The sequence below is a fragment of the Leopardus geoffroyi genome, chromosome D3 (assembly GCF_018350155.1).
Source record: "Leopardus geoffroyi isolate Oge1 chromosome D3, O.geoffroyi_Oge1_pat1.0, whole genome shotgun sequence".
Classification (NCBI taxonomy): Eukaryota; Metazoa; Chordata; class Mammalia; order Carnivora; family Felidae; genus Leopardus; species Leopardus geoffroyi.
The window spans coordinates 1,155,381-1,180,382 of record NC_059339.1 but is presented as its reverse complement, the minus strand read 5'-3'; the positions used below and the strand labels follow the sequence as shown (position 1 = coordinate 1,180,382).

Genomic DNA, 25,002 nt, shown 5'->3' with positions numbered 1-25,002 from the left:
CCGGGAGACTCGCGCTCCGACGGCGCCCCCGCCCCTCCCTCGCTCTCAGCCCCCCACCCCGCCCCCACCCCTTCCTTTCGCGTCTCGAGGGCTCCACCAGGCGTCCGCCGGGCGCGCTGCGGAGGCCGCTTGGGGTGCCCAGCCGTGACCACGAATCTGGGCTCTGGCTCGCGGTCCGCGGGGCGCGCGGACAGGCGGGGAGCCGGGGCAGCCCCGGGGGGGGGGGAGGGGCGGCCCCGAACACCGGACTCGGCGCCCGCCCGCGCACCCCCGCCGCCCCGAGACCGTCGGGGGACGCTCGCAAATCTCCTTCCTTTCGGGCACCGCAGCCCCAGTGTCCGGCGCTCGCGCGAGGCGTGGGGTGCGACTGGGGTCCGAGTACCTGCGCAGGACGCGGGGCCTTTAAGGCGGTGGGCGGGGTGAGCGCGGCCGGAGTCCATTAGCATACATTAGCATGCCCCGCCCCGCCGCCGGGAGGCGGCGCGCGGGGCTCGGCCGGGCCGGGAGCGGCGCGCAGCAGAGCGGGGCGCTCGGGCGCAGGGGTGCAGGGACGCAGAGCGGCGGAGCGGGGCGCGGCGGCGCGGGGAGCCGGACGCAGGGGCGCGGGAGCGCGGGGACCCCCACAGCCGCGCCGACCGCCCCGCGAGCGGGATGGGGCGCCGCGCCGCCCCCGGGCCCGGCCCGCCGCCCCCCCGGCCCCGGCTCCCGCCGCTGCCGCTGCTGCTGCTCGCGCTGGCGGCCCGCGGGGGCTGTGGCGCGCCCGCGCCCCGCGCGGAGGACCTCAGCCTGGGAGTGGTGAGTGCGCGGCCGGCACGCGGGGTCCCGCGGGCCGGGAGGACCCCGACAGTGCCCCTCGGCGCCTGCGGGAGCGCGGGGAGCCCTGGACCCATTTCCTGGGCGGAAAGCTGAGGCTGAGGCGCAGGCTGAGCGGCGGACGCGCGCGCACCCGGGTCTGGGAAAGCGGCGCCGTGTACCTTCCCCGGCACCGCGGCGCTCGCTGCGCGCCGCAGCCGCGGGAGGCAGCGGAGGCTGGGGCTGCCCGGCCGAGCCCTTGCCCGCGGCTCGGAGCGGCCCCGAAGGGGGACCCCAGGCGAGTGGGACGGCCGTCGCAGCCGCCGGGAGCAGCGCGCCCAGTGTGCGTTCCCAGTGGGAGTGGCGGGGGGGGTGGGGAGGGGCGCGCACCCACCACCGAGGAAAGGTCGGGGCTGCGGAGTGGGGACGCCCCCGGAAAGCCGGCGGTTGTCGAGTTAGCTCCGTGTGGGGTGTCGGGGAGCGAGAGAACCGGCCCCCAGGCCCCATTGGACGTGGATCTTGGCCCTGTCCCCGGTCCCCTTCCGCCGCCAGCCTTGCTCTGCCTCCCCCTTGGCCCTGTCCGAGCTTGATGGGGTTCCCCCCCTCCCATTCCCAGGCTCGGATGCAGCCCCACCGCCGTCCCCAGCGCCCCCTTCCGGAACGCCAGCTGTCCCCCTGCCTTGGGAGCCGTCCTGGGGCCGGCGGCAGCGCCCTCCTCCCACAGCCCTCCCCCTATTCACACTCCTCTGGACCTGGAACCTGGAGATCAGACTTTCTGGGTCTCGCCGCCCCCAGGTTGGCGAGGCCAGGCGAAGGCGCGAGGGGCCGTCGGATTTTTATTTGGGGGCTTCCGCCCCTGCCGCGGCCCCTCACTCGGCGGAGAGACGCGGGGATCCGGGCCAGGGGCCGCGCCCTCCCCACCCCCGCACACGGCCCACATCCACCAGCGCATAAAGGGCTGTCCTAGAGGGGTGCTGGCCGAGCCCCTCTCCCAGCGCCGTAGACACTTGGAAGCTGCAGGTGGATTTCAGGCAGGCAGGCGGAGGCATTTGTTGGGGGTGTGGGGGGAGGCATCCGCAGCCCTGTACAGTTGGCAGGACTTGGCCACAGGTTCTGGCTCAGAAACAGGCTGGGGACCGCCCCCGCCCAGCTGCCCCAGCCCTCGCAGCCATCTGGGACAGCGCAGCCACCGGTCCCGGCTGCCGGCTTCCGGACGCCTGAGGGACCCCACAGTGGGCTTCCTCCCTGCCAAACTGCCTCTGAGATTGGGGTGCTCCTTTGTAGCTGGGGGTTTCCTGGATCCCCTCCCCCCTCGGGGCGCATGATCTGGGGGGCAGCCTGTTGCCAGGTCGAGGCAGAGTGAGGGTAGAACCCAGACTTCCAGTTCCTAGCTCAGAGAGACCCTGCTGGGAAGGCTGGGAGTCCTGGCCCGGCCAAGTTGGTTTGTCAGACCCGGGGCGGTTCTGAAGTTTTTCTCTGCCTGCCCAGGGACAGCTGGTTGTGCACACTCCTGGCCAGCTAGAGCCTGCGCACCCCCTCTTCTGGCTGCGGGGGTTCCCGAGACCGCCCCCCCTCCCCCACAGCGGGTGGGCAGTCACTGGGCCAAACTGTGGAATGCCGTTGTGGGGGCGTGGGGGGTGGGGAATGTGGCTCTTTAGCCTGGAACCCCAAAGACAGCAGGGCCCTGGCATCTGGCCCAGTGGGTAAACAGCCGAGGGTTCTGCGCCTGACACTTTTTTAAGGCTCCCACCCGGGGAAGGCCAGGACCCGCCCGCCTGGTGGAGCAGCCTTCCAGCTTTCTGCCCCGTTTGTGGGTGGAAGGCGGTCTCTGGTGGCCTTCTGGGGAATGACACCTCGGAGCCGCAGACCCAGAGGTGCGGGAAGTCTTAGAGACGGGCAGGATTTATGGGGAGGAGGGGGACTCCATCCTGCCCCCTCTGTAGACGCCCGGGTCCGCTGACTCTGGATATTCAGATCTGGGGCTGCCAGTGAGGAGAAGGGCCTCTTTGTAAGTGTGACCCAGCTTCTGCCAGACAGAGTCGAGCCCAGCGGGTCTGGAGCACTGGCTGGTCGCTGGGAGAGGCTGGCCCGGCCCACCCCCAGCTTCAGAGTGAGGACAAAGCCCTGCATTGAGTCCCCTGCGCCCCGCTAAGGGTGGGCTTTCAGGCCGTGCACAGTGGGACAAAAGAGTGTGCTGTGCTCTCCTGGGGTCCGCCGAGCTTTTCATTACTGTGTTTCCAAGTAGGTAACACCCGTAGCAAGACATTCAGGCCATACAGAGGGTCCGAGGGAGAAATTCCCTCTCCCCCGTCTTCCCCTCATCTCCTAAGGATCCTTCTGGAGGTCGTCTGGGCACTCGCAAGGACTTGGGGACCTGGGCCCCTTATTTGTATGGATGACAGCCTCCTGCCCACTGTTGCGTGCCCGGCTGCTTTCACTTGGAAGCCTGTCCTGGGGAACGTTCCGTATTGGCACGTCGGGATCTGCCCGGTCCTCTGTGCTCACCCCAGCTCGCTCCAGCGCGGACGTCACATCCTTCAGCCGGCCCTGGGCACAGACGTGCGGCTGTTGCCGACGTTCTTGCTAAGCCAGAGGCAGTGCCAGAACCTCCCGGTTACTGCAGCGTGACTGGGGGGGGGGACCCGGGCCCTGGAGCAGGGGGGCCAGTGACAGGCGTGAACATCACACATTGAGCGTCGGCAGATTTGCCCACCGGTCTTCTGAAGTTTGTGCCCAGGTGCTCGGGTTTCTACCTCCAGCAACAAAGTCCTCGTGGCCCCCAACCACACAGCATCTCGGGGGATCGCGTGATCTTTGACAGACGGGTGACTGGTTTGCGGCTGAGGTTGTATGTGAGGATGGCCGGGAGCAAGCAAGGCCCGTGGCCCGAGAGGCCCCAGAGGATGAAGGGACGGGCAGGACGTGGCCGGACGGTGGCAGTGGTGGATGTGAGCCGGGACCGCAGAGCGTGCTCAAGCCCCGTGTCCCCCTCCTGAGCCGGGGAAAGATTGTGGCAGGGGTGACAGTCACCCTTGGCCTCTGGGTCCCTGCTCCTCAGTGCCAGCACCCAAGGGAGCCCACGGGCCCTGCGTGCGCTCAGGACTGAGGTCACAGACATGGCACCCCGCAGCTGCAGCCTGGGACTGCCCGCCCTCCGCCAGGACAGACAGCAGGAAATGGTTAAGCCCTGCGTGATTTTGCACTGAGCCTCCCAGAGGGAAGACTCCAGGGGCCCCCTCCCAGCATACCTGTGGGGGGGTTAGATGTGAATGTGAAGGTCCTAAGGACCACCCGGCACCCCCCAGGCCCCCAGCCCTGAGGCGTGCTGTCCCCTGGGAGTTCTGGCCCTGGAGCACTCCTGGCCTCGGGTGGAGCACTCCTGGCCTCGGGGCTGACGGCCAATCTGAAAGAAGTCTTTGTGTGCTTCTGTGGCGGGAGCCTGGGCAGGGCTGTGCCGGACGCCTGTGGACTGAGCCCTGGGAGTGTGGAACCCGACCACACCGCCAGCATCTGGCCTGGGGGCTTAGGATGTGTGTCCCCCTCACGTAGGCCCTTGAGGCAGACCGGGGTCTGGATCCAGCCCGCGGGCCTCGGTCTCCAGTCTGTGAAACCGGGCCACTGGGACCTTCACTGGGTGAGGCCTCTGGATTGTTCCCAGCGGTGGGAAGTCAGCTGCCTTCCCGTCCTGAGGGGGAGGGAGCAGTGGGGAGGATGTGGGGCTTGGCAGGCGGCTGGTGCAGTGCCTTCCGAGGGTGCTTCGAGCATCTGTGGTTTTTGCCTATTGACGGTGATGAGTTTCCAGTGCGCAGGGTCTGTGCGTCGCTCATGGAGGGCGAGGGGTCTGTCCCTCATGAGCTGAGAGCCTGTGGGGTCTCCCGAGCACCGTCGGCTCTCCGCAGGGACGGGACAGAGTGACAGAGCGGTCTGGCAGGGTGCACAGCCTGGCTCTCCCCACCCCCTGCCCAGAATCAGCTTGCGGTGCTGTCCGCCTTTCTCTGTGCTTCTCTACGGAACTTCCCTCCCGGCTGCCTCCTGCCCCAGGGCCTTTGTGTATGCCACACCCACCTCTGTGAACTCTTCTAGGGCTCGTCCCCTGACCAGCTCCTCATTTCTCAGGTCTCAGCCTACTGTCACCCACCAGGGACATCTTCTCTGACAACCATTTGGTTGGCCCCTGTACCCTGTCACTCACGTCCCCTCATAGCAGAGAGGTTATGGGCATAGGCTCTGGGCTCCCGTCCCCGCCCTGCCCCATGCTGGCTGGCTGCGGGACTGTGGGTGCCTGTCCTAACCTCTCTCTGGCTCTGTGTCCCCGTCTGTGAAGTGGGGATGACGGTGCTCACCCGTAAGATTGATGCAGCAGGTACTTATTTCGTGGCTACTGTTGTGCCCAGCACGAACACCACAGACGATGCCCCCCACCCCCGTCCTCGGGCAGCGCTGCCCTGAGGGGCGTCGTACGCATGAAGCGGGTTAGTGACTGGAAAAGCACTCAGCAGTTGTCCGCTGTTAGGACCGCATCTGGTAACTGCTGTCATGCGTGAAGTCACTTGTTCCCACGTCCATGTGTGTATCGTTACTGTTCCCCAGAACCCCGTCCGCTTCTGGAGCCCCGTCTGCGGGGAGGGCTCTCCCGGGTCTCCCCTGTCCCCAGAGCGCCTGGCACAGTGAGTGCTCATTCTGGGTGTGTCAGGGGGATGGACAGGCTGTCCCGGGGTGGGGGGGGGGGGGCCCGGGAGTGTCCCCCTGGGGAAGACATAGGGGCGGGGGGGGGAATCTCCGCGGCCACCCACCGCCCCTCCCGGAGCAAGCCGGGCACCAGCTCATTTCCCTCCAAGGGGCAGAGTGAGGCAGGCGGAGACTGATGCCAGACCGCGGCTCTGCCACTGGCTTCACGTGCGACCGAGGGCCCAGTTTCCTCAGCTGTGAGGGGAGGTGGTGGCCGCACGCTGCCCCGACCCGGGTGCCGAGCGAAGGTACAGAGGGTGGGCAGGGAGCCAGCACCTCCCGGGCACAGCCGGGCTCTGCCGGACTTACCGTTGGTTATCTGGGTCCTGGGGGGACTCTAAAGCCACTGCCTGCCAGCCTCCACGTCCCCTGAGCCACGGCACCGTGGCCGAGGTCTCACTGGCTGTGCTCTGCCGCGGCCCCTCTGCAGCCTTTGAGCCTCGGTTTACTCATCTGTACAGAGGGGCTCATGCTCTCCGTGCCCCCCCCCCGACAAGGCTGGCGGGGGGGGCGGATCTAGTCACAGACGGACCGTGCAGGGGGAAGGGCCCACGGGTCGGCCACCCACCACCGTGGTCCCTGGCACATGGTGGCCCCGCCAGGCTCCAGGGGGTAGTGTGAGCCCTGGTCATCGCAGTCTTTAGGCCCCCACTTGCCCCCTATAAGTGAGGACAACAGCGGCCACGCCGTGGGACCGTGGAGAGGACTACCTGAGACCCTGCACACAGTGAGTGCTGCTTGTCTGCCAGCCTGGTGCAGCCCAGCACCGTCCCTCCGTCCGTCCCTCCGCCCGTCAGTCCCCCCGTGGGGCTGTGGCGGCAGGTGCCCACCTGCCCACCTGCCGGGGGCCTCACCTGCTGGGGCCACTCTGGGGCCAGGGCTGTGCCTCCCCGGGAATCCAAGAGTTGGGAGGGGAGTGGGACCTGTTATCCCAGTAAACGGAGGCACGTGGTATCGCCCGTGACAAGCGCACAGGGAAAGATAAAAAGCGGAGAGGCCTGGGGCCGCTCTAGAGCCCGGAAGCACCATGTCCCCCTAGTGCCTTGCACAGGGCACCGCGGCTCCGGCCTCAGTTTCCCCGCGGGCGTTAATGACCCAGTTCAGGGATCCCTGGGGGGAGGAAAGGCGCATCTCTTTGGCTGTTGGGGACTCTCCGCGGCGGCGGGACTGCGGCTGCGAGGTTGGGACGTCCCTGCTCTTCCCCTCTCCTCCCCTCCCCTCCCTTCCCCTCTCCTCCCCACGGCCTTCTGGAAGGTTCACCTCCGCTGCTGCAGCCTGGTTGCCCTGGAGACGCGGTCGCCGTGACGACGGCGCAGGATGGGCGCGCAGGGAGGGGCGGCCCCGCTCGCACCCCGGGCTCCGTAGTGATGGGGGGGGGGGTGCGGGGGCAGCGCGCGTCCCCTGCCAGGACCCCCCCCCCGCCCCCGCCCCCGCCCTCGGCCGGTTCTCAGCTCCCACTTCAGAAGGTAGTGCTGCCAGGGGCGGGGCTGGCCGTTTGGCTGTTTGGGACTTTGCCTGTTTTCCCGGAGGTGGAGATGAGCTGGCCGGTGGAGGGGGGGCGCTGTCGTCCTGGCGCCTCCCCAGGGGGATGGGGCCTTCCGGTTCCAGGCACTTCCACCCGCCGGCCCCCCTCGCTCCCCGTGGCCACCGAGAGCTCCCCGCTGCCCACATCCACCCCCCCCCCCCCAACGGATGGCAGGGGCCATGGGGAGGGGACAGCTGGGGCCTTGAGAGGGGGCTGCCTTGTGATGCGAAGGTCAGGGGGAGGGGTCCACACTGGGGGGGGTGGGAAGTCAGATTGAGGGTACAGACCCCCACCCCCAGCCCACACCTGCGAGGGAGGGGGCCTTGGCCCTGTTCCTCTGGTCTGGCAGCTGACCGGGTCTCGAGCTGCAGTGTTCCCAGGGCCCAGGCTGGTAGGGGCGGCCAGCGCCTGCACTCAGCTGCCCTCGTGGTTCTGCACAGGCGGCCCCTCAGACCTGAGGCTAAAAGCTGCTTTCCAGCGTTGGCAAACATTCCAAAACCACCTGAAGGGCTCTTGAGGCCTCGGAAGCCTGGAAACGCATGTGGTCTCCTGGCCAGGCTCCCTGGGGCAGGGCAGTGCCCCTCGGGGAAGCTCGGTGCCTGTGGGGGGTGGGGCACAGCTCAGTGCACACACCCAGCTGTTATCCCAGCCCCCTGGGCCAGACAGCTGGGGAAGGGGTTCTTCTCCCAGAGTGCCCCATCCCCCACTGCTTGGGTGGGCCCTTCCCTGGTGAGGAGGGGGGTTGCCGGCACCCTCATCTGGCATCCTGGACATCTGAGGAAACTCCAGAGGGCTTCCTAGAGGAGGCATCCTCGTGGTGCTGAGCAACGGGGCTGCTGCAGCCCTGAGGCCCTGGGGTTCCGTAGCTCAGGCCTAGAGTCTTAACAGAGGGCTCTGAAATGCGCGTGTGTGTTTTCGGACGTTCGGAAAGAGAACGGCAGCGTCAAAACTTTCAACAGTCTTTGAATCTTTTCCCGAAAACGTGTGTAGCCACGAATACAGGTGTTCAGTGCCTGAGGCTGTCTCGGGTCGCTCCAGTGCCGGGTCAGGGACCAGGCACGGGACATGCTCATCCCGCTGGTGGCCCAGCTGGATGAGCTTCAGTGTGTTTGCAGTGATGCGAAGGGGGGTCCTCCCAGAGGAAGGGGGTGCTCGGTGACGGCAAAGGTCTTAACCCTGAGGACGGCACAGCCCAGGATGGGGAGGCGGCCCTGTCCCAGCCAGTGCCACCTCCTTTGAGCACAGGGTGTCACTCCCAGGCCCCTGGGGAGAAGGGGCCGTCTAATGAGGCGCGTCCACTTGGGAAGGTGTCTTGATTGCTGTTCATCGAGGACCGAGTCGCTCCTGGTGCTACTCAGCCCTGTCCGACCACCTCAGAGGGGCCCCAGTTTTGCACACACTCTTGGGGGCCTCCAGTTAGGACCAGGGGGTCTGGGCCAATAAGGGTTTGGTGGGGGAGGGGGGGAGGAACAGAGGCAACCTTGGGAAAGACCCTGTGTTTCCTGGAAAGGGAGGAATCTAGCTGGTTCTCTGCAGGTGTATGCAAATTGTATGCAAATCATCAAGGTGGCAGCTTCTGGTCAATTGAAGCCCCTGGGAACTCCAGGAGGGTGGACCCCCTTCCACTGAGCTAGGCCCCCCCTCTGAGCAGGGAGCCTCCTGGCCAGGGCTACAAACTCAGACGCTTCTGAGGGGCCTGCAGTAGCATAAACGAATCGAGAGGGTTTTTTAAACATCTACCAAAACACAAACAAGCCCGTAAGCGGGTATCTTTCTTGGAGCCACAGGCCTGGGAAGGGCAGGGCTCAGGAATCCCGGACCTTGCCTTCCACCCGCCGCTGGGTTCCCCCGTCCCCCTGCCTGGTGAGTCCCCCCAGTGTCCACATGGCCCAGGCGCTATCGTGGGATTGTCACACAGCCTAGGAAGTGGGCATGAGCACCAGTTGGCCGTTCAAGACACTGAACCCCAAGGGGGGACTCCCCCCGAACAAGGGCAGCAGCGCCTCCCTCCCTGTCTCCTAGGGCCCCGCACGGATGGTAGAGGTGACTTGGGTACTTGTGTCCGTGCTGAAGGGTCGCCTTGCTTCCCGCCTCCTGCTTGGCTCAGGGAACCCCGACCAGGGCGCTTTCGGGCAGAGCCGTCCCCTGACGGTGCCACACGTGCTTCATCCAACACCTGTGTCAGGTGCTGACGGGGCATTTTCCACACTCTGACTCATTCTGTGCTCCCATTCCCAGGCGGGGAATCAGCCCAGAGGGCTTGAGTGCAAATGCACAGCAAGTGGCCTCAGAGTCTGGGCTCTTACATGCTGTGAATGTGCAGCTCGTGACCAGAGTCCTAACACCGGAGCCTGAGGCTATGCTCTTCTCAGTGTGGGTTTCAGACCTTAGGTCTTCGACTCTTGCCTCCCAAGGGCCTGAATTTGGCCCATGCCACATGTAATAACCTTTGTAGAATTTCACTTTCTTAAGTGTCCCCTGGGCATCTCCTGGCTCAAGAGAAGTGAGGTGGGGCAGGCTGCTGTGAGCCGTCGTACAGGTTGTGCACTGCTCAAGCTCACCCCTTCTGAGAGGCATCAGGTTTATTTAGGCGCTTCTCCAGCGTCGGCCAGTAAAGTAACTTAAAGAAGGAACACGAGGTGCCTTGTGGGCTAATGGGGGGCTGGGGCCAGGGTGGTGTTGATCAGGGCTGGGAGAGGCCTGCCCCTCACCTCAAGGGCCCATAGCTCTTCTTGTGGGGCTGAGCCCTCCCCCCCACCCACTCCGCCGCTCACCCTGCTCTCTCCTCTCAGGAGTGGCTGAGCAGATTTGGCTACCTGCCCCCAGCCGACCCCACAACAGGCCAGCTGCAGACACAGGAGGAGCTGTCCAAGGCCATCGCCGCCATGCAGCGGTTCGGGGGCCTGGAGACCACCGGCATCCTAGGTCAGTCCTCTAGGGGCGCGGGGGATGGGCGCTCCGGGAGCCTGGTTTCCCCTAACTCTCCCCCCCCCCCCCCCCCCGCTCCGGGCCCTCTGTGGGGGTGTGGTTAGGGACGGGTCCCCGCTGTCTCTGGGAGCAGGACCAAGGATTCTTGCCACGTGGGACCCTGTCAGCACGCCCCACCCCTGGATGTGGGCACAGTGATGGGCGCGTGTGTGTCCGTTGCACCCAGACCCGCCTCCCCCACTACGCGGTCTGCACTTATGCCCACCCTCGGTCCCCACTGAATCTTGTCCCCTGCGAGTGGCAGATCTGTGCTGCCGAAACTGCCAGCTTTCCACGGGAAACCAGAAACCTGGGGTGTTTATGTGAGCGCCCTGCTTTTCACGTGTTGGGGGCACATTCCGATTTGGGGAGGCCCTTCTGGGGGCCGACGGATCACAGCTGTCCCCGGGCCTCTGCAGAGGTGGACACGCCCGTGTCACCACAGAGCCGGTCAGGTGTGGGTCCCGCGATACCGGACGCAGATCGGGGCCGAGCCGTGCCCTCCTGGCCAGGGCCCCGCCAGTGGCCGACCTGACCGGCCCAGGCCCTGCCGTAGTTCACACGTGCTCCGAGCGACCCTGTCCTGGTCCTGCACACACGCCTGGCAGTGAGGCCCCGCCTCCACCCGACCCGGTCCCCGGGGAGCAGGGCATGGGGCCTGAGCCCGGTGCCACCTCTAGGGGACCTGACCCCACCCTCCCCCGCAGACGAGGCCACCCTGGCGCTGATGAAAACCCCTCGGTGTTCCCTCCCCGACCTCCCAGCTGCGGCCCCGGCCCGAAGGAGGCGCCAGGCTCCGGCTCCCGCCACGTGGAACAGGAGGAGCCTGTCGTGGAGGTGGGCGGGGGGCGGGGGGTGGGGAGGGGGGCGGCCCTGCCCGGACTGGACCGTCCTGGTCCCCTTTCCTGGGGGCCCGCCCAAACCAGCGCCCACGGCCGGGCCCAGCAAGACGGGGGGTCGGTCCTCAGCGCTGGAGGCCGGGAGTCGGAGGTCCGAGGGTCACGGGGCCGCCGCTTCTGAGGCTCGGCGGCAGGGAGGGGAGGGGAGAACCCGCCCCCAGCCTCTCGGCTCCAGGGCTGCTGCTGTGGTCCCAGCCTCCCCTCCCCCCACGCGGCCACCGTCCCGCCTGCCTGTGTGGCCTTGTCTCAACCTTTACCTTAACATCTTCTGCAAAACCCTGTTTCCAGATACCGTCCCGGGCGGGCGGGGTAACCCTGGGGAGGGGGCGCCGGGCCCGGCCAGACCCCAGGCTCTGACCCCGCCCGCCCTAGGGTCCGCACGTTCCCGCGGGACTCGCCCCTGGGCCGGGACACCGTGCGCGCGCTCATGCACTACGCCCTCAAAGTCTGGAGCGACATCACACCCCTCAACTTCCACGAGGTGGCGGGCAGTGCCGCGGACATCCAGATCGACTTCTCCAAGGCTGACCACAACGACGCCTACCCCTTCGACGGCCCGGGCGGCGCGGTGGCCCACGCCTTCCTCCCCGGCGACCAGCTCTCCGCGGGGGACACCCACTTCGATGACGATGAGTCCTGGGCCTTCCGCTCCCCAGGTGCGTGGGGCTGAGGCTAGGTCCCGGGGGCCCCCCTCCCACTCGGGCCTCAGGGACCAGCAGTGACCCCCCCCCCCCCCCGCCCCAGGGCCTCGGCAGTAACTGCACGGAACCGGCCCGTCGAGGACCCGGGCCTCCGGTGTGACGGGAACGCCCGTCACCTCACACCCCCTCCCCGCGGGTGCCCGGCCTGCGCACACGAGCCAGCCCCTTCCGGTCAGCCTGGCCGTCCCTCCCCTGACCCCCTGGCTCCCCGTGTTCCCAGACACCCACGATATGGACCTGTTCGCGGTGGCCGTCCACGAGTTTGGCCACGCCATTGGGCTGAGCCACGTGGCGGCCACGAGCTCCATCATGCAGCCGTACTACCAGGGCCCCGTGGGCGACCCTCTACACTACAGGCTCCCCTACGAGGACAGGGTGCGCATCTGGCAGCTGTACGGTGAGTCCGCCCCCCAGAGCCGGGCCCGGGTCGCCCCGGGGACGGAGCCAGAAGCGCGGGGGTCCCCGGCCCCAGGACCCCACGGGATGGCTCTTTCTGTCCCGCTCATCTCCCTGCGCTCAGCGTCCGGGCCTCGCGTGGCCTGAGCGGCTCCCTGACATGTGTGGGACGAACAAACGGGTGGTCTTTCGCGGGGGGCCCCGGGCCGCAGGCGCCCTGCAGGCCTTTGAACAGGGCCTCAGAACAGGGCAGGATCCCCGTCCGGCCCCCAGGTAGCTTCAGGTTGTGGCAGCTGGCACGGACTTGCCCCCGGCCTGTGCAAAGTACATGCGTGCGCTAAGGCGTCCGGTCTTTATGACCCGGGAGGTCGGACCTGCTGTCCCCACTTAGAGATGGGAAGGCTGAGGCCGGGGGGCACCCTGGCGGCCGACAGAGCCAGGACTGAACCCAGAGCTCAGGGACCTGCTGTGCTGGGGACGCATCAGGCACTTGCATAGAAGGAGGCCCCATCAGGGAGCAGGCGTGGGCCTGGGGTACAGGTAGTGGTGACATCCCCGTGGTTCCCATGTCCCTGCCCCGACCCCCGGGTGCCCCCCATGACCCCTGGGTGCCCCTCATGACCCCCAGGTGCCCCCTATACCCCAGTCTGCCCCTCATGACCCCAGTCTTCCCCCCCATAACCCCCAGATGCCCCCCATGACCCCCAGGTGCCCGCCACAACCCCAGGGTGCCCCCCCATGGTGCCAGCATACTTTCCACCTCTCCTAATCCCCCCTCCCTTGCTGTTGTGAGCGCCCGGCGTCCACCAGGCTCTGACGTGGGCACTTTCCTACCAGAGTAAAACCTACCATGTTAAGCCCTTTGACGAGTACAGGCCGGTGGCATTGGCCACGTTCGCGGGGTTGTGTATCTGCCCCTTCTGCATGGTTCCACAACACTTATCACCACCCCCCCACCAAAGGAGACCCCACGGCCATCAGCAGTCACCCCCCCACACTGCCTGGCAGCCACCGACCTCCCTTCTGTCCACGTCCACGACTGTGCCCTTTCTGGACGGTTCGTGCAACTGGGACCACACGCCGTGGGCCCTCTTGTGCCCAGCTGCTCTCGCCGAGCGCCCTGTCCATGCCCCAGGTCCACGCTTCCTTTCTCTTTATGGCTAAAGATTCTGTTTGTCCCCTCGTGGCTGGACATGTGCATTGTTTCCACCTCTGGCTACTGTGCACATTCAAACGAGTTTTGGTTTGCACGCCTGTCCTTGGTTCTCTGGGGTCTGCACCCGGGAGGAGGTCTGGGGTGGGGGGCAACACTCATTGAGCCCCTGGAGGTTAAGGAGGGGTCGCGGGGACCCCTGTGTCTCCCCCTCAGGCTGTGATGCTGTGGCTCTGGTGCACGTGCAGGGCCCACAGCTCCGCGTCGGGGGTCCCAGGAAGGGAGGGGGGCCCTGCCGGGTTCAGCGCAGCCTCCTGTCCCCACAGGCGTGCGGGAGTCCGTGTCCCCCACGGCACAGCCGGACACCCCAGAGCCCGAGGAGCCTCCCCTCCCGCCAGAGCCCCCCAACAACCGGTCCGGCACCCCGTAAGCCGTGGGCCCCTGCCCTGCACGCTGTGGCCAGCACCTCCCCCAGCCATGGCTCAGGGGCCTGGACTCCCGGCGCTCCCGGGGCTAAGCCCTGAGCCACCCTGCCTTCCTTACACTCCTCCGGACGGCGGAAGGACACCCGCCCGCCCTTTGTCCCCGACCTGCGCCCCGTGCGCAAGAACGTCTGTCTGTCCAGATGCTCCTGATGTCTGCTCGCTCCGTGCTCTGTGTCGGCCACTCTGGATGGCGCAAAGGGGACTCGGGCTTTGATTTGTATTACTTGGCGTATAGTTGACAAACCAGAATGCAACTGTCTCTGAGCCTGCAGCAAATGACGGGGGTGGGGCGGGGTCTCCTTAAGGGGGGTCCTTCTGGGGCTTGTGAAGCCCCGCTCCCCCAGAGTGGCTCAGGAACGGAGGCTCCCCCCAGCCCCCCCACCCCCCCCCCCGCTCTCTGCCCCAGCCCCCACCCTCCCCTCCCCTCCCCCTGTTCGCTGCCCCAGCCCCCTCCTCCAGCCCTCCCCCTGCTCTCTGCCCCCAGACCCAGGAAGGACGTGCCTCTCCGCTGCAGCACTGACTTTGACGCGGTGGCCCAGATCCGCGGCGAGGCCTTTTTCTTCAAAGGTAACCCCCGCCCGGTCCAGTGAGTGGCTACTGGCTGGAAGGGCAGCTCTGGGCCCCAGACCTGCCCCCTGCAGCCCCACCCCCTCTCCGTGCCCCCAGGCAGGTACTTCTGGCGGCTGACCCGGGACGGGCACCTGGTGTCGCTGCAGCCCGCACAGATGCACCGCTTCTGGCGGGGCCTCCCGCTGCACCTGGACGGCGTGGACGCCGTGTTCGAGCGCACCAGCGACCACAAGATCGTCTTCTTCAAAGGTGGGCGGGCCCCGCCCGGGTGCTCCGCCTGAGTCTCTGCTGGTGGGCGCCCCCCCCCCCCCCCCGCAGCCCGCCTCTGCCCCGGAGGCCCAGCCTGTGGTTTGCTCCAAGCACAGAGCAGGGGCCGGCCCACTCCTTCGTGCACGCCACCGATGCGCGCTTACTGAGCACCTACTGTGTCCTCCGCACCGCGGTAGGCACTGCAGGTACACGGCGGGCAAAACAGACAGAGGTCCCCGCCCTGTTCCCACAGGGGGCACACGACGGGCACCTGCGTGAATGAGGAAGTTAGTTTCAGTTAGGGCTGAGGGAACGTGCTCCAGCCAGAGGGAGCTCCCAGTGCAAAGGCCCCGGGGCATGAACAGAGCGGCCAAGGGGGCGGAGGGAGGGTGAGCGAGGACAGAAGGGCGGGTCAACACCTGAGGGAAGGAGCTGGACTTTTCCTCCATGCATGGAGCCACGCGCAGCTCCCTCGTGTCTGTCCGGGATGGCGGGTCTGTTGGGAGAGGGCGTCACTGCACCTTCCACACCCGCTCCCTGGGCTGGGGGTGGGGGGTGCGGTCTTGTGGGGGCGGGACGGGACGCGGGGACCTGGGCTGGCGGGTGTTGCTGTCTGTGTGGGGGCGGCGTGCCTGCACCTGTGGGTGCCTCGGGGGCTGTGAGCCTCCCCGGTCACGCCTGCTGCCCTGACCGGGCTTCCCAGTCCAGCCTGGTATGGGGTCCCGGGGCCCCCGCTGGCTCCAGGGCCGCTGCCCGAGGCCACAGTGCCAGGGCTGGGACCCGCTCGGTGTCATCTTCTGGGTTTGGGTTATTTTGCAACATCCGCCCACGGCTCCTGCATTGGAGTCTCGGCGTGCCGCCCCCGCCCCCCGCCCCGCCCCACCTGTGCTGGAACAGGTGCGGCCTGGCGCCCCTTCCGGGGAAGCCCTCACAGCCCGCCCCCTACGTGCATCCCGTGCCGAGGGCAGGGACGCTGAGGCACGAGCTGGCACTTGTGTTTTCGGGCATCGGTCGCAAAGTACAAATTGGGGGGTGTGAAGCAAGGGGTTCGTTCTCTCGCCCGGGGGCCAGACGCCCCAGATCAAGGTGCCGGGCCCCTCCCGCCCCTGCCTGTGTCTCATCGGGCTGCTCCCCTCCGTGGGCCTCGGGTCTGTGCGTCCTCTTCGTAGAAGGACACCAGTCAGCGGATGTGCCCTCCCCCGCCCCCCACTCCCACATGACTTCCTCTTAACTAATCTCGCGGCAAAGACCCTGTTTCTAAACAAGTCAGATTCTGAGGTTCAGGCGGATGTGAATTTGGGGAGCATTGCTCAACCTGCAGCAGCTCTTTGAACAAAATTGGGGCGACCGTACCTCTTTGAGGAGGCAAGAATGTTCCGCGTGTTTTTTGAGCTCGTTCGCATCACCTGCCAGCCCCCGGTCCAGGTGGGGCACCTGTCAGTCACCGCTGCCTCCGGTGGGTGTGGTCCCCCCAGAGTCCCCGTCCTCGGGCCAAGTGGCCATCGGCGGGAGCCTGGCACACGGGAGGGCTCCCTGGAGGCGGCAGCCGTGATTTCAACGTTCACCAAAAGGCAAAACAGGAAGAACGGCGCACGTCCTAGCCGATCTGTTACAAGCGGGAGCCACCCGCACCTGACTTAGCCCCGCGGGGCACCGCCTTTCAGAGGGACCGTCCGCCAAGTAGGCGGGGTGTGTGCGCGCCCTCCCTCCTCCCTCCTCCCTCCTCCCTCCTCCCAACTCCCTCCTCTCTCTCCGGCCTACTGTGCGCGCCGGCCTCCCCTCTTCTCGCGTGACAGATCTTGGAGATTCCTTCCTGTCTCTACACAGAGTCTCCTCGGTCCTCAAACCTGTGTTTTGAAAAATAACGTCCGGCTTTCAGGAAAGCTGCCAAAGCAGGACCTGAAGGCCGCGGGCTCGCCCCTTGTCAGCCTTCCGCTCTGCTCGCTTCCCGCGGACGGTTTATGCCCCTGCTGGTCAAAGAGGGGGTGGCACACGCCGGAGCCTTCCCGCCACGTCTGCCCCCCCCCCCCAACACACCCCGGGCAGGTCTGGAGCGTCCGGGCCGCCGGTGCCCCTCGGGCACGTCACCTGGCAGCTTCTCCCCAGCAGGTTCTGGTTTTGCACGTTCAGCAGGACCGTCCCAGAGGGACGCGCTCCGAGCTGCCCTGCCCGAGGCGTCATCTGTCTGGCGCTGTGCCCTGCCCCCCCCCCCCCCCGCGCCGCGCATCTGCGAGATTTTCTCCCCTCTAAGGTCACCGGCTCCTCGCGTCGCGGGGAGAGGTTGACCTCTCCTGCCCCTTGCTTTGTGGGCACGCCTGCGCCCTGTCTCGGCCGTCTGGGGCCCGTCGTGCGGGCTCACCTTTGCTTCACCCCGCCCCTTCTCGGGCACGTCTGCCGTTCCCTGTCTGTGGGAAAGGATTCTTAAAAAATTATGTTCACTTTTAATCATGGCAAAAACACAACATGAGAAGGTACCGTCCTGAGCACTTCTAAGCGCACAGTTCGGAGGCGTTAGGCACCTTCACGCCGCGCGGAGCCACCACCACCGTCCGCCGTCAGGACTTGTCCATCTGTCCGAACGGAAACTGCGCCCCCAGCCCCCCAGCCCCTGGCGCCCACCGTCTACTTTCTGTGGATCTGGCCGGTGCCTCAGACGCGTGCGGTCCTGCAGCGTTTGTCCTTTGGGACGGCTCGTTTCCCGTAGCGTCGTGTTCTCAAGGTCCACGTGTGTGCCGTGGCAGGTGGCCGCACGTCCTTCCTTTCCGAGGCTGAGTGCCATTCCGTCGTCTGGATGGACCACGTCTCGCTTAGCCATCGTCCACCGTGGTCACTTGGGTGGCTCCCACGTCTTGGCTGCCGTGAACGGCACTGCTGTGAACACGGGTGCGCGAGTACCTTTGAGACCCTGCCTTCGGCTCCGTGTACCGACCCAGAAGGGGGCGAGTGGGCCCTCTGTGTCCGACTCTGAGGACCCTCCACGCTGTCTCCCACCGGCTCGCGTTCCCGGCAGCGGCGGAAGAGGCCTCCCCTTCTCCACATCCTCGCCAGCACTGGGTGTTTTCGGGTCTTTTGACAGTGGCCATCCTGATGGGCGTCCGATGGTGTCTCATGGGGTTTGGATTCGTGTTTCCCTCATTAGCGAGGTTGAGCATCTGTTCATTTGTCTGTCGGCCGTTCGAATGTCTTCCTCCGAGAAATGTCTGTTCCAACTCTTTGTCTGGCAAAAGATGTTTTATAAAAAGTTTATTTAGAGAGAGAGCATGCAGGGGAGGGGCAGAGAGAGGGGCAGGGAGAATCCCCAGCAGGCTCCACGCTGTCGGCGCAGAGCCCGACATGGGGCTCGGACCTACAAACCTTGAGATCGCGACCTGAGCTGAAGATTTGGATGGTTAACTGACGGAGCCCCCCAGGCGCCCTTCTGGCAAAACAGTTCTAAACGTTCTCCTCCTCCCCCTCCTCTCCTCCTCCTTGTCCTCCCTCTTCCTCTTCCTCCCCCTCCTCCTCCCCCTCCTCCCTCTGTCTCCTCTTCCTCCCCCTCCTCTTCTCCCTCCTCCCCCTCCTCCTCCTCTTTCTCCTCCCTTCTCCGTCTCCTCCCTCCTCCTCCTCCCCTCCGCTTCCTCCCCCTCCTCCTCCTTCCCCTCCTCCCCCTCCTCCTCCCCCTCCTCTTCCTCCCCCCTCCTCTCCTCCTCCTCCTCTCCTCTTCCTTTTCCTCCCTCCTCCTCCTCCTCCTCCTCCCCCTCCTCTTCCTCCCCCTCCCCTCCCCCTTCTCCCTCCTCTTCCTCTTCCCCCTCCTCCTCTCTGTCCTCCTCCTCTTTCTCCTCTCTTCTCCTTGTCTCCTCCCTCCTCCTCCTCCTCCCCCTCCTCCTCTTCCTCCCCCTCCTCCTCCTCTTCCTCCCCCTCCTCCTCTTCCTCCCCCTCCTCCTCTTCCTCCCCCTCCTCTTCTCCCTCCTCCCCCTCCTCCTCCTCTTTCTCCTCCCTTCTCCGTCTCCTCCCTCCTCCTCCTCCCCTCCGCTTCCTCCCCCTCCTCCTCCTTCCCCTCCTCCCCCTCCTCCTCCCCCTCCTCTTCCTCCCCCTCCCCTCCCCCTTCTCCCTCCTCTTCCTCTTCCCCCCTCCTCCTCCTCTTCCTCCTCCTCCTCTTTCTCCTCCCTCGTCCCTGCTCATCCTCATCCTCCCCCTCCTCTTCCCCCTCCTCCTCTCTGTCCTCCTCCTCTTTCTCCTCTCTTCTCCTTGTCTCCTCCCTCCTCCTCCTCCTCCCCCTCCTCCTCTTCCTCCCGCTCCTCCTCTTCCTCCCCCTCCTCCTCTTCCTCCCCCTCCTCCTCTTCCTCCCCCTCCTCCTCTTCCTCCCGCTCCTCCTCCTCCTCCCCCTCCTCCTCTTCCTCCCCCTCCTCCTCCTCCTCCCCCTCCTCCTCCTCCTCCCGCTCCTCCTCCTCCTCCCCCCTCCTCCTCCTCCTCCCCCTCCTCCTCTTCCTCCCGCTCCTCCTCTTCCTCCCCCTCCTCCTCTTCCTCCCCCTCCTCCTCTTCCTCCCCCTCCTCCTCTTCCTCCCGCTCCTCCTCCTCCTCCCCCTCCTCCTCCTCCTCCCCCTCCTCCTCCTCCTCCCCCTCCTCCTCCTCCTCCCCCTCCTCCTCCTCCTCCCCCCTCCTCCTCCTCCTCCCCCTCCTCCTCCTCCTCCCCCTCCTCCTCCTCCTCCCGCTCCTCCTCCTCCTCCCCCCTCCTCCTCCTCCTCCCCCTCCTCCTCTTCCTCCCCCTCCTCCTCTTCCTCCCCCTCCTCCTCCTCCTCCCGCTCCTCCTCCTCCTCCCGCTCCTCCTCCTCCTCCCCCCTCCTCCTCCTCCCCCCTCCTCCTCTTCCTCCCCCTCCTCCTCTTCCTCCCCCTCCTCCTCTTCCTCCCCCTCCTCCTCTTCCTCCTCCTCCTCCTCCCCCTCCTCCTCCTTATATCTTAAACTTTTTTTTTTAATTTTTACATATGTATTTGAAGTTCTTGGTGATTTCTAAACATTTTGCTTCTGTGTAAAGTCTGACAAAGGTGCGCACGCATGTGTCCGCTTACGGCCCTGACGAGTGCCCTTCCTGCCCTGCCCGTGAGGACACCCCGGCCCGCCTGTCGCAGGAGTGGGTGAGGCGCGACTGAGCAGAGCGGCCTCCCGCGGGCTGGCTGGTGACCCCGTTCCCTGTCCTTATGGCGGGTGCCTTGTGAGAACCTGGCTTCTCAGGCTGCTGGCAGGTGGGCCGAGCCCGTGCCAGGCACACAATAGGTGCTCAGTAAATGCTCATGAGGACCCCGGGGTGGGGGGCGGTTGCACCGGGGTGGGGGGGGGGCCGGGCGGGGAGAGGAAGGGCTGGAGCGTCCGCCCCACGGGGCGGGCCGAGCTCTGGCCCACGGCCCTCTCTCTCACCCTCAGGAGACAGATACTGGGTATTTAAGGACAATAACGTAGAGGAAGGATACCCGCGGCCCGTCTCAGACTTCGGCCTCCCGCCGGGCGGCGTCGACGCTGCCTTCTCCTGGGCCCACAATGACAAGACTTATTTCTTTAAGGACCAGCTGTACTGGCGCTTCGATGAGCACACACGGCGCATGGACCCCGGCCACCCCGCCCGGAGCCCCCCGTGGAGGGGCATCCCCAGCACGCTCGACGACGCCATGCGCTGGTCCGACGGTGAGCCCCGCGCAGCCTCAGGCTCCCCACCTGGGGAACGGGGGTCACAGCGGGCTCACTGGGAGGATCCCCAGGGAGCCGCTGCGTGCACGTGGGCCCCCCACCGCCATAGGCCTCCTGCTGCGTCTCGTGCGCCCCTGGGCCTTTGCACCTGCCCTGCATCCTGCAGACACCGTCCAGACATCTGCACGCCCCCTCCCTCACGTGCTTCCAGCCCAAACAGCACGACCCTGCCCGGCAAAGGGTAGCATGCATCTCCCTCCTTACAGGGCCCGCTCTCGGAGGGCCAGATGCCCCCTGCTGTTCTGTTTCCAAAGCTACATCCCCAACACCTAGAACAGCCAGGCACATAGTAGGGCCTCACTTAACATCCCGTAGGGAGAGAAACCGAGAGGTCGTCTTGTCTATCTCCCTGCCTTTCTGCGGCTGCCCCGAGCTTTCCCAGGCGTGGGAGGCCCCAGGGGCCCGCAGACAGCCACTGGGGCCGAGACAGACCATCCGTGGCGTAAGCCGTTCTCCCGCTTCCCTGCGGCCTCGAGCGCCGCTCCCTTGTCCCGCTGTCTAGCCGGAGTCTGCCCCGTGGCCTGCCCGGAGCTCACGCCCCCTCCCCCCCCCCAGGTGCTGCCTACTTCTTCCGTGGCAAGGAGTACTGGAAGGTGCTGGAAGGCGAGCTGGAGGCGGCAGCCGGGTACCCGCGGTCCACAGCGCAGGACTGGCTGGTCTGCACAGACCCACAGGCAGACCCGGAGGGCGAGGACGGAGAGGCCGGGGCCCACGCCCGGCCAGGACAGCGCGGCCAGAGCCGCTCAGAGGACGGCTTCGAGGTCTGCTCCTGCACCTCCCCCGCCTCCCCTCCCCCGGGGGCTTCGGGCCCACTGCTGGCGGCCACGCTCCTGCTGCCCCTGATTGCTCTGTGGTCGACGGCCCCCGGCACTCTGACAGCCGCCGGCCTGTGGTGACAGGGCCGATGGGTCGCAGTGGGCCTCAGGGCAAGGACCAGCGCCCCCACCCCTGCAGTGCCCGGACCGAGAGTTCCTCAGTGGCCCCGGCCCTGCAGATCCGAACGCACTGCCGGCCCTGAGCAGCGGCCTGGCCGTGCCCCTGCGGACTGGCAGGAGGCCAGCAGAGGGCGCCACCCCCGGGCGGCTCAGCCGCAGAAGAGCAGAAAAGCAACCTACCACCTGTCCTTCCTTTTCTGCCACGAAGTGGCCTGACTGCCATCTGTGAGTTGGGGACACTCTGTCAAGGCCGGGCTGGGGACAGGAAGCGTCCCTGCGGCGAGCAGGCAGCTGGATCGCACAGAACTCAGCTGATGAGCCAGGGGACGCAGGGCTGGGGACGGGAGGGCATTCGGTGGCCACGCTGCCCCCAGCCCTACCGGCCAGCACCACCAGCCCCGTCTGTCGTCCATACTGCTGCCCCTGGTGCTCCCGCTCATGGGGGCTTTTGTCCCCAGTCCCTGCGGGCCTGCAGCTGCCTGCACAGGGAAGCAGAGGAGTCCCCCAAGCTGGGGTCTCTTGATGCATTTCAAACAAACACGACCTTTCCCTGCTCCGTAAGCTCAGCTTCAGCTCCCTGGTGCACTGCAGGCAAGAGCCGCGGGGTGGGGGTCCTCTGGGGCCTGGAGGGGCCGTGCGGCCCTGGCCCCAGGCGCAACCGCACTTGGGAGGGGCGGGGGCTTCCAGGAAGGCCCGTGTGGCGCTCGCTCCCTCCCCTGGAGATCCCCGACACCTTCCCGTCCAGCGCCCCCCGACCCTCCTGTCCCTCGGTCCTTATACCCATTTCACAGATGGGGGAGCTGAGGCCCAGCGGGGGAAATGAGCCTGCTGCCAGCAGGCAGGGCCGGGGCAGGTCTTAGGACCGAGGCTCTGGCACGTTTGCCTGGGGCTCACCGACTGGGGCTCACCGACGGAGCCCCTCCCTGCATGCACGCACTGCTCAGAGCGGACGTGCAGAACGCGCCAGCACCCATTCTCGGTGAGGCATCCGGGATGCCAGCTGCCAAAACCAGGGAGCCTCCCAACAGGAAGTGCAAGGAGGCGGTTGGGCGCCGGTCCAGGGACGGCCCTCCCGCCCAGAGAGCCAGCGACTGGGAGCTGTGCGGCCCAGCCAGGAGAGACCGCCTTTCCCACGGCCTAGCCTGCTCCCTACGCCTGTGGCCTAGCCCCCTCCCCCCGCGGCCTAGCCCCCACCCTGTGACCTAGCCTCCCCCCCCCCGCGGCCTAGCCACCCCTCCTTGTGGCCTACCCCCACCCCGCAACCTAGCCCCCCGCCACGGCCTAGCCACCCCTTCCCTGTGGCCTACACCCCCACCCCAGCGGCCTAGCCCCCCCTGCCCCGCAGCCTAGCTGCCCCTCCCCCGCCCCGCGGCCTAGCCCCCTGCGGCCCTTTCCTTCCTAATGGAAGCCACTGTCGCCCCAGGTGTTAGGCCCTGTGCAGGGAGCGGAGGTCCCTCTGGTCTCAGGGTTCTCACTGGCCCTGAAGCCGGTGCCCGGAGGGCCTACCGGGCCCTGGTTACAGCAAGTGCTTCCTACACAGCGTCACCTGGGCCTAGTGGAAATGCAGATTCCCGGCCCCACTCCTATGATCAGATCACTGTGGGGCGGGGGGGGGAGGGGGGGGAGGAGTATTAACCCCCCACCCCTGTAAGTGAGACATGGCTTTCCTGGGGGCCCAGAAAGGCTGCCCGGAGTAGGAGGGGCAGAAACAAGGGGGGAGCTGGTTGTACAGCCAGAGGGAAGAGGCAGGCCAGGGCGGGAGCAGCGGGTGTGAATGTCAGGTGGCGGGCGTGGGGGGAGCCCAGGAGGACAGGGCCGCCCACGGGGAATTCCCTCTGAGCAAAACCCCACACACTGGCTCTAGGGAGGGGCACAGATGTCTGCACGTCTCAGGAGAGCACAGGCTCCTCCGGCCCCGCACCTGCACCCCTGCCCAACACCCAGCAGAAGAGGCAGGTGGGGAGCCCGCCAGGACGCGGATGCGGGGATGCGCGGGTGCACTGCCCGCCCCCCCCACCGGGCCACATGGGGCTGCGTCCCCATCCATGTGTGTGCCAGCTGGTCCTCAGAGCTGGGAGGGGCTCTGCCGGTCCTTCCGGTGGGAACAAGCTGCCTCCTGCTCACCGAGGATGCCCCTCCAGGGGCCCCCCTTCGTGGGCCGGCAGCTCTGGGGGCACCTGCCCCAGGCCCCCCAGGTGCACGGCAGCCTGGACCAGGTCCACGAGGCTCTCAGTGCGGGCGGTGGTCTTACTGCTGTGTTGAAGCCAAACGCTCTTTCCAAAAACTTTCCCGCCGGTTCTGCGTCCCGCGAACGCAGCAGCAGCAGCAGGGGTCCCGGGAGATCCTGCCCGCACAGTCTCTGCGTCTTAGGGGAATCACCATTCAGACATCCGGAGGCTTGTGTTGAATTCTGGATTCTCAGCCAGTCTGTGTTTTTACCGCGGGCTGTGTCGGTCCTGCCTGGAGAACTGCCCCCCGCCCCAGGCGACCAGCAGCCGTGTGACAGACCCAGAGACCCCTCAGGAAAGGTCAGGGCACTGGCGGCCCAGGTGAGGACGGCCGCGCTCACGGCACATTCCAGGCCCAGGTGCCGGCTGGCGTCCGCGTGACGACCACGTGAGCATGGGCGACAAGTTTACAAAACACACCTACAGGGGTGACTTCAGGGGCCAGGACACAGCCGCTCCGGCTCCCACCTTGCGATGGGGGAAACTGAGGCACGGGCTTAGCTCGGGCTCTGTGGCCAGCACCGCAGACGGGCCCGACCGCGCTGCAAAGGCTGGAGGTCTGCGGCCAGGTGCCGGCGAGACGGCGGGTCCCTGCGGTGTGCCCATGCGGGAAAGAGCGAGTCCTGGTCCCACGGGGGCCCCACCTCTGTGACCTCGCGTCCACTCTAACCACCCAGATGCCATCCCGCTGGGGGCGGGGCTTCCCACGAGGACCCCGGCGTTCAGTGCAAACACACAGGAGCGTGGGCCACAGGCCAGACTCAGACCTCAGCTGCACCTTGCCCTCTCCGCCCACTTTCCTGGGAGCAGGTTGGGGGCTTAGGGAGCTCTGGGGGGCTCGTCACCCCAAGGAGTAATCACAATGTATCGTTCTGGCCCCGTTTCGCACTTTACAAATACAAACACAAACTCATTTGGATCCTCTAGATGTCGTGAAGGGAGGGATGTGGTCGCGCCTGCTTTCCGGAAGAGGAGGCCAAGGCTCAGGGCAGGGCGGTGAGTTCCGCGGGCGAGGGGCCTGGGAGCGAAACCCAGGCAGCCACGCTCTGAGAGTGAGCTCGACTCCTGTGCTCTCCTGTGTCCCAGTGGGTGTGGATGGGGGGGGGAGGGGGGACACCTGATGCTGGCCCCAAAGATGGTGAGCAGACGTTCCTCCACGGCTCTGGGGACTGAGCCAGCACCCGCATGAGTGACAGAGTCAGAACCAGGGCCGGCCGGCTCCTCCCAGCTCCCAGGGCGTCCGCAGGCCCCTGTGGGTCGCAGCCACTGGCCCCCGCCGGGAATCGGGCCCTTGCTGGCCCCGGTGGCCCTCCCTGAGCCTCCAAAGGGTGGCAGGACCCTGGTGCTTCCGGAGAAATGAGAGAAAAGCAAAGCAGACCGAACCTGGTGCCAGCTGCCCTCTCTCCGGGCAGGACACCGTGACGGGCCGCCCAAAGCTGGTGGCTTAGAGCAGCGATGCCAATCTACTTCTGTCCTGTGTCTGGTCACCGGGGTGCGGCTCTCCCCTGGCGGCTGTCGGGACTTGCGGCCAGGCGGCAGCTGGGGCTGAGGGCGAGACCTCGAGAGCCGGGGCACAATGCCCCAGTGATGAGACCTCGTCAGGGGGTCGGTGGGCTGGCTCCTGCCACGGTCTCGGGCCACTGAGCCAAGGGAGG

The 25,002-nt window shown here is 66.7% G+C and overlaps 1 protein-coding gene across 5 annotated transcripts; it reads left to right on the top strand.

Moving 5' to 3' along the window:
• Positions 1–436: 436 nt before the first annotated feature.
• Positions 437–24,260, top strand: MMP17 (matrix metallopeptidase 17). 5 transcript variants are annotated; one of them, XM_045457332.1, is made up of 10 exons: positions 437–795; positions 9,838–9,970; positions 10,777–10,849; positions 11,284–11,567; positions 11,833–12,009; positions 13,488–13,587; positions 14,131–14,213; positions 14,313–14,465; positions 19,864–20,121; positions 20,740–24,260. In XM_045457332.1, the coding sequence occupies exons 1-10, from the start codon at positions 652–654 to the stop codon at positions 21,078–21,080; spliced, it is 1,746 nt and encodes a 581-aa protein (XP_045313288.1). In that variant the 5' UTR covers positions 437–651; the 3' UTR covers positions 21,081–24,260. The 5 variants fall into 5 exon arrangements, with proteins under 5 accessions (XP_045313288.1, XP_045313285.1, XP_045313289.1 ...); XM_045457329.1 differs by having other exon boundaries at positions 468–795; positions 10,720–10,849; XM_045457333.1 differs by lacking the exon at positions 437–795 and adding an exon at positions 1,203–3,617 and having other exon boundaries at positions 10,720–10,849.
• Positions 24,261–25,002: the final 742 nt, after the last annotated feature.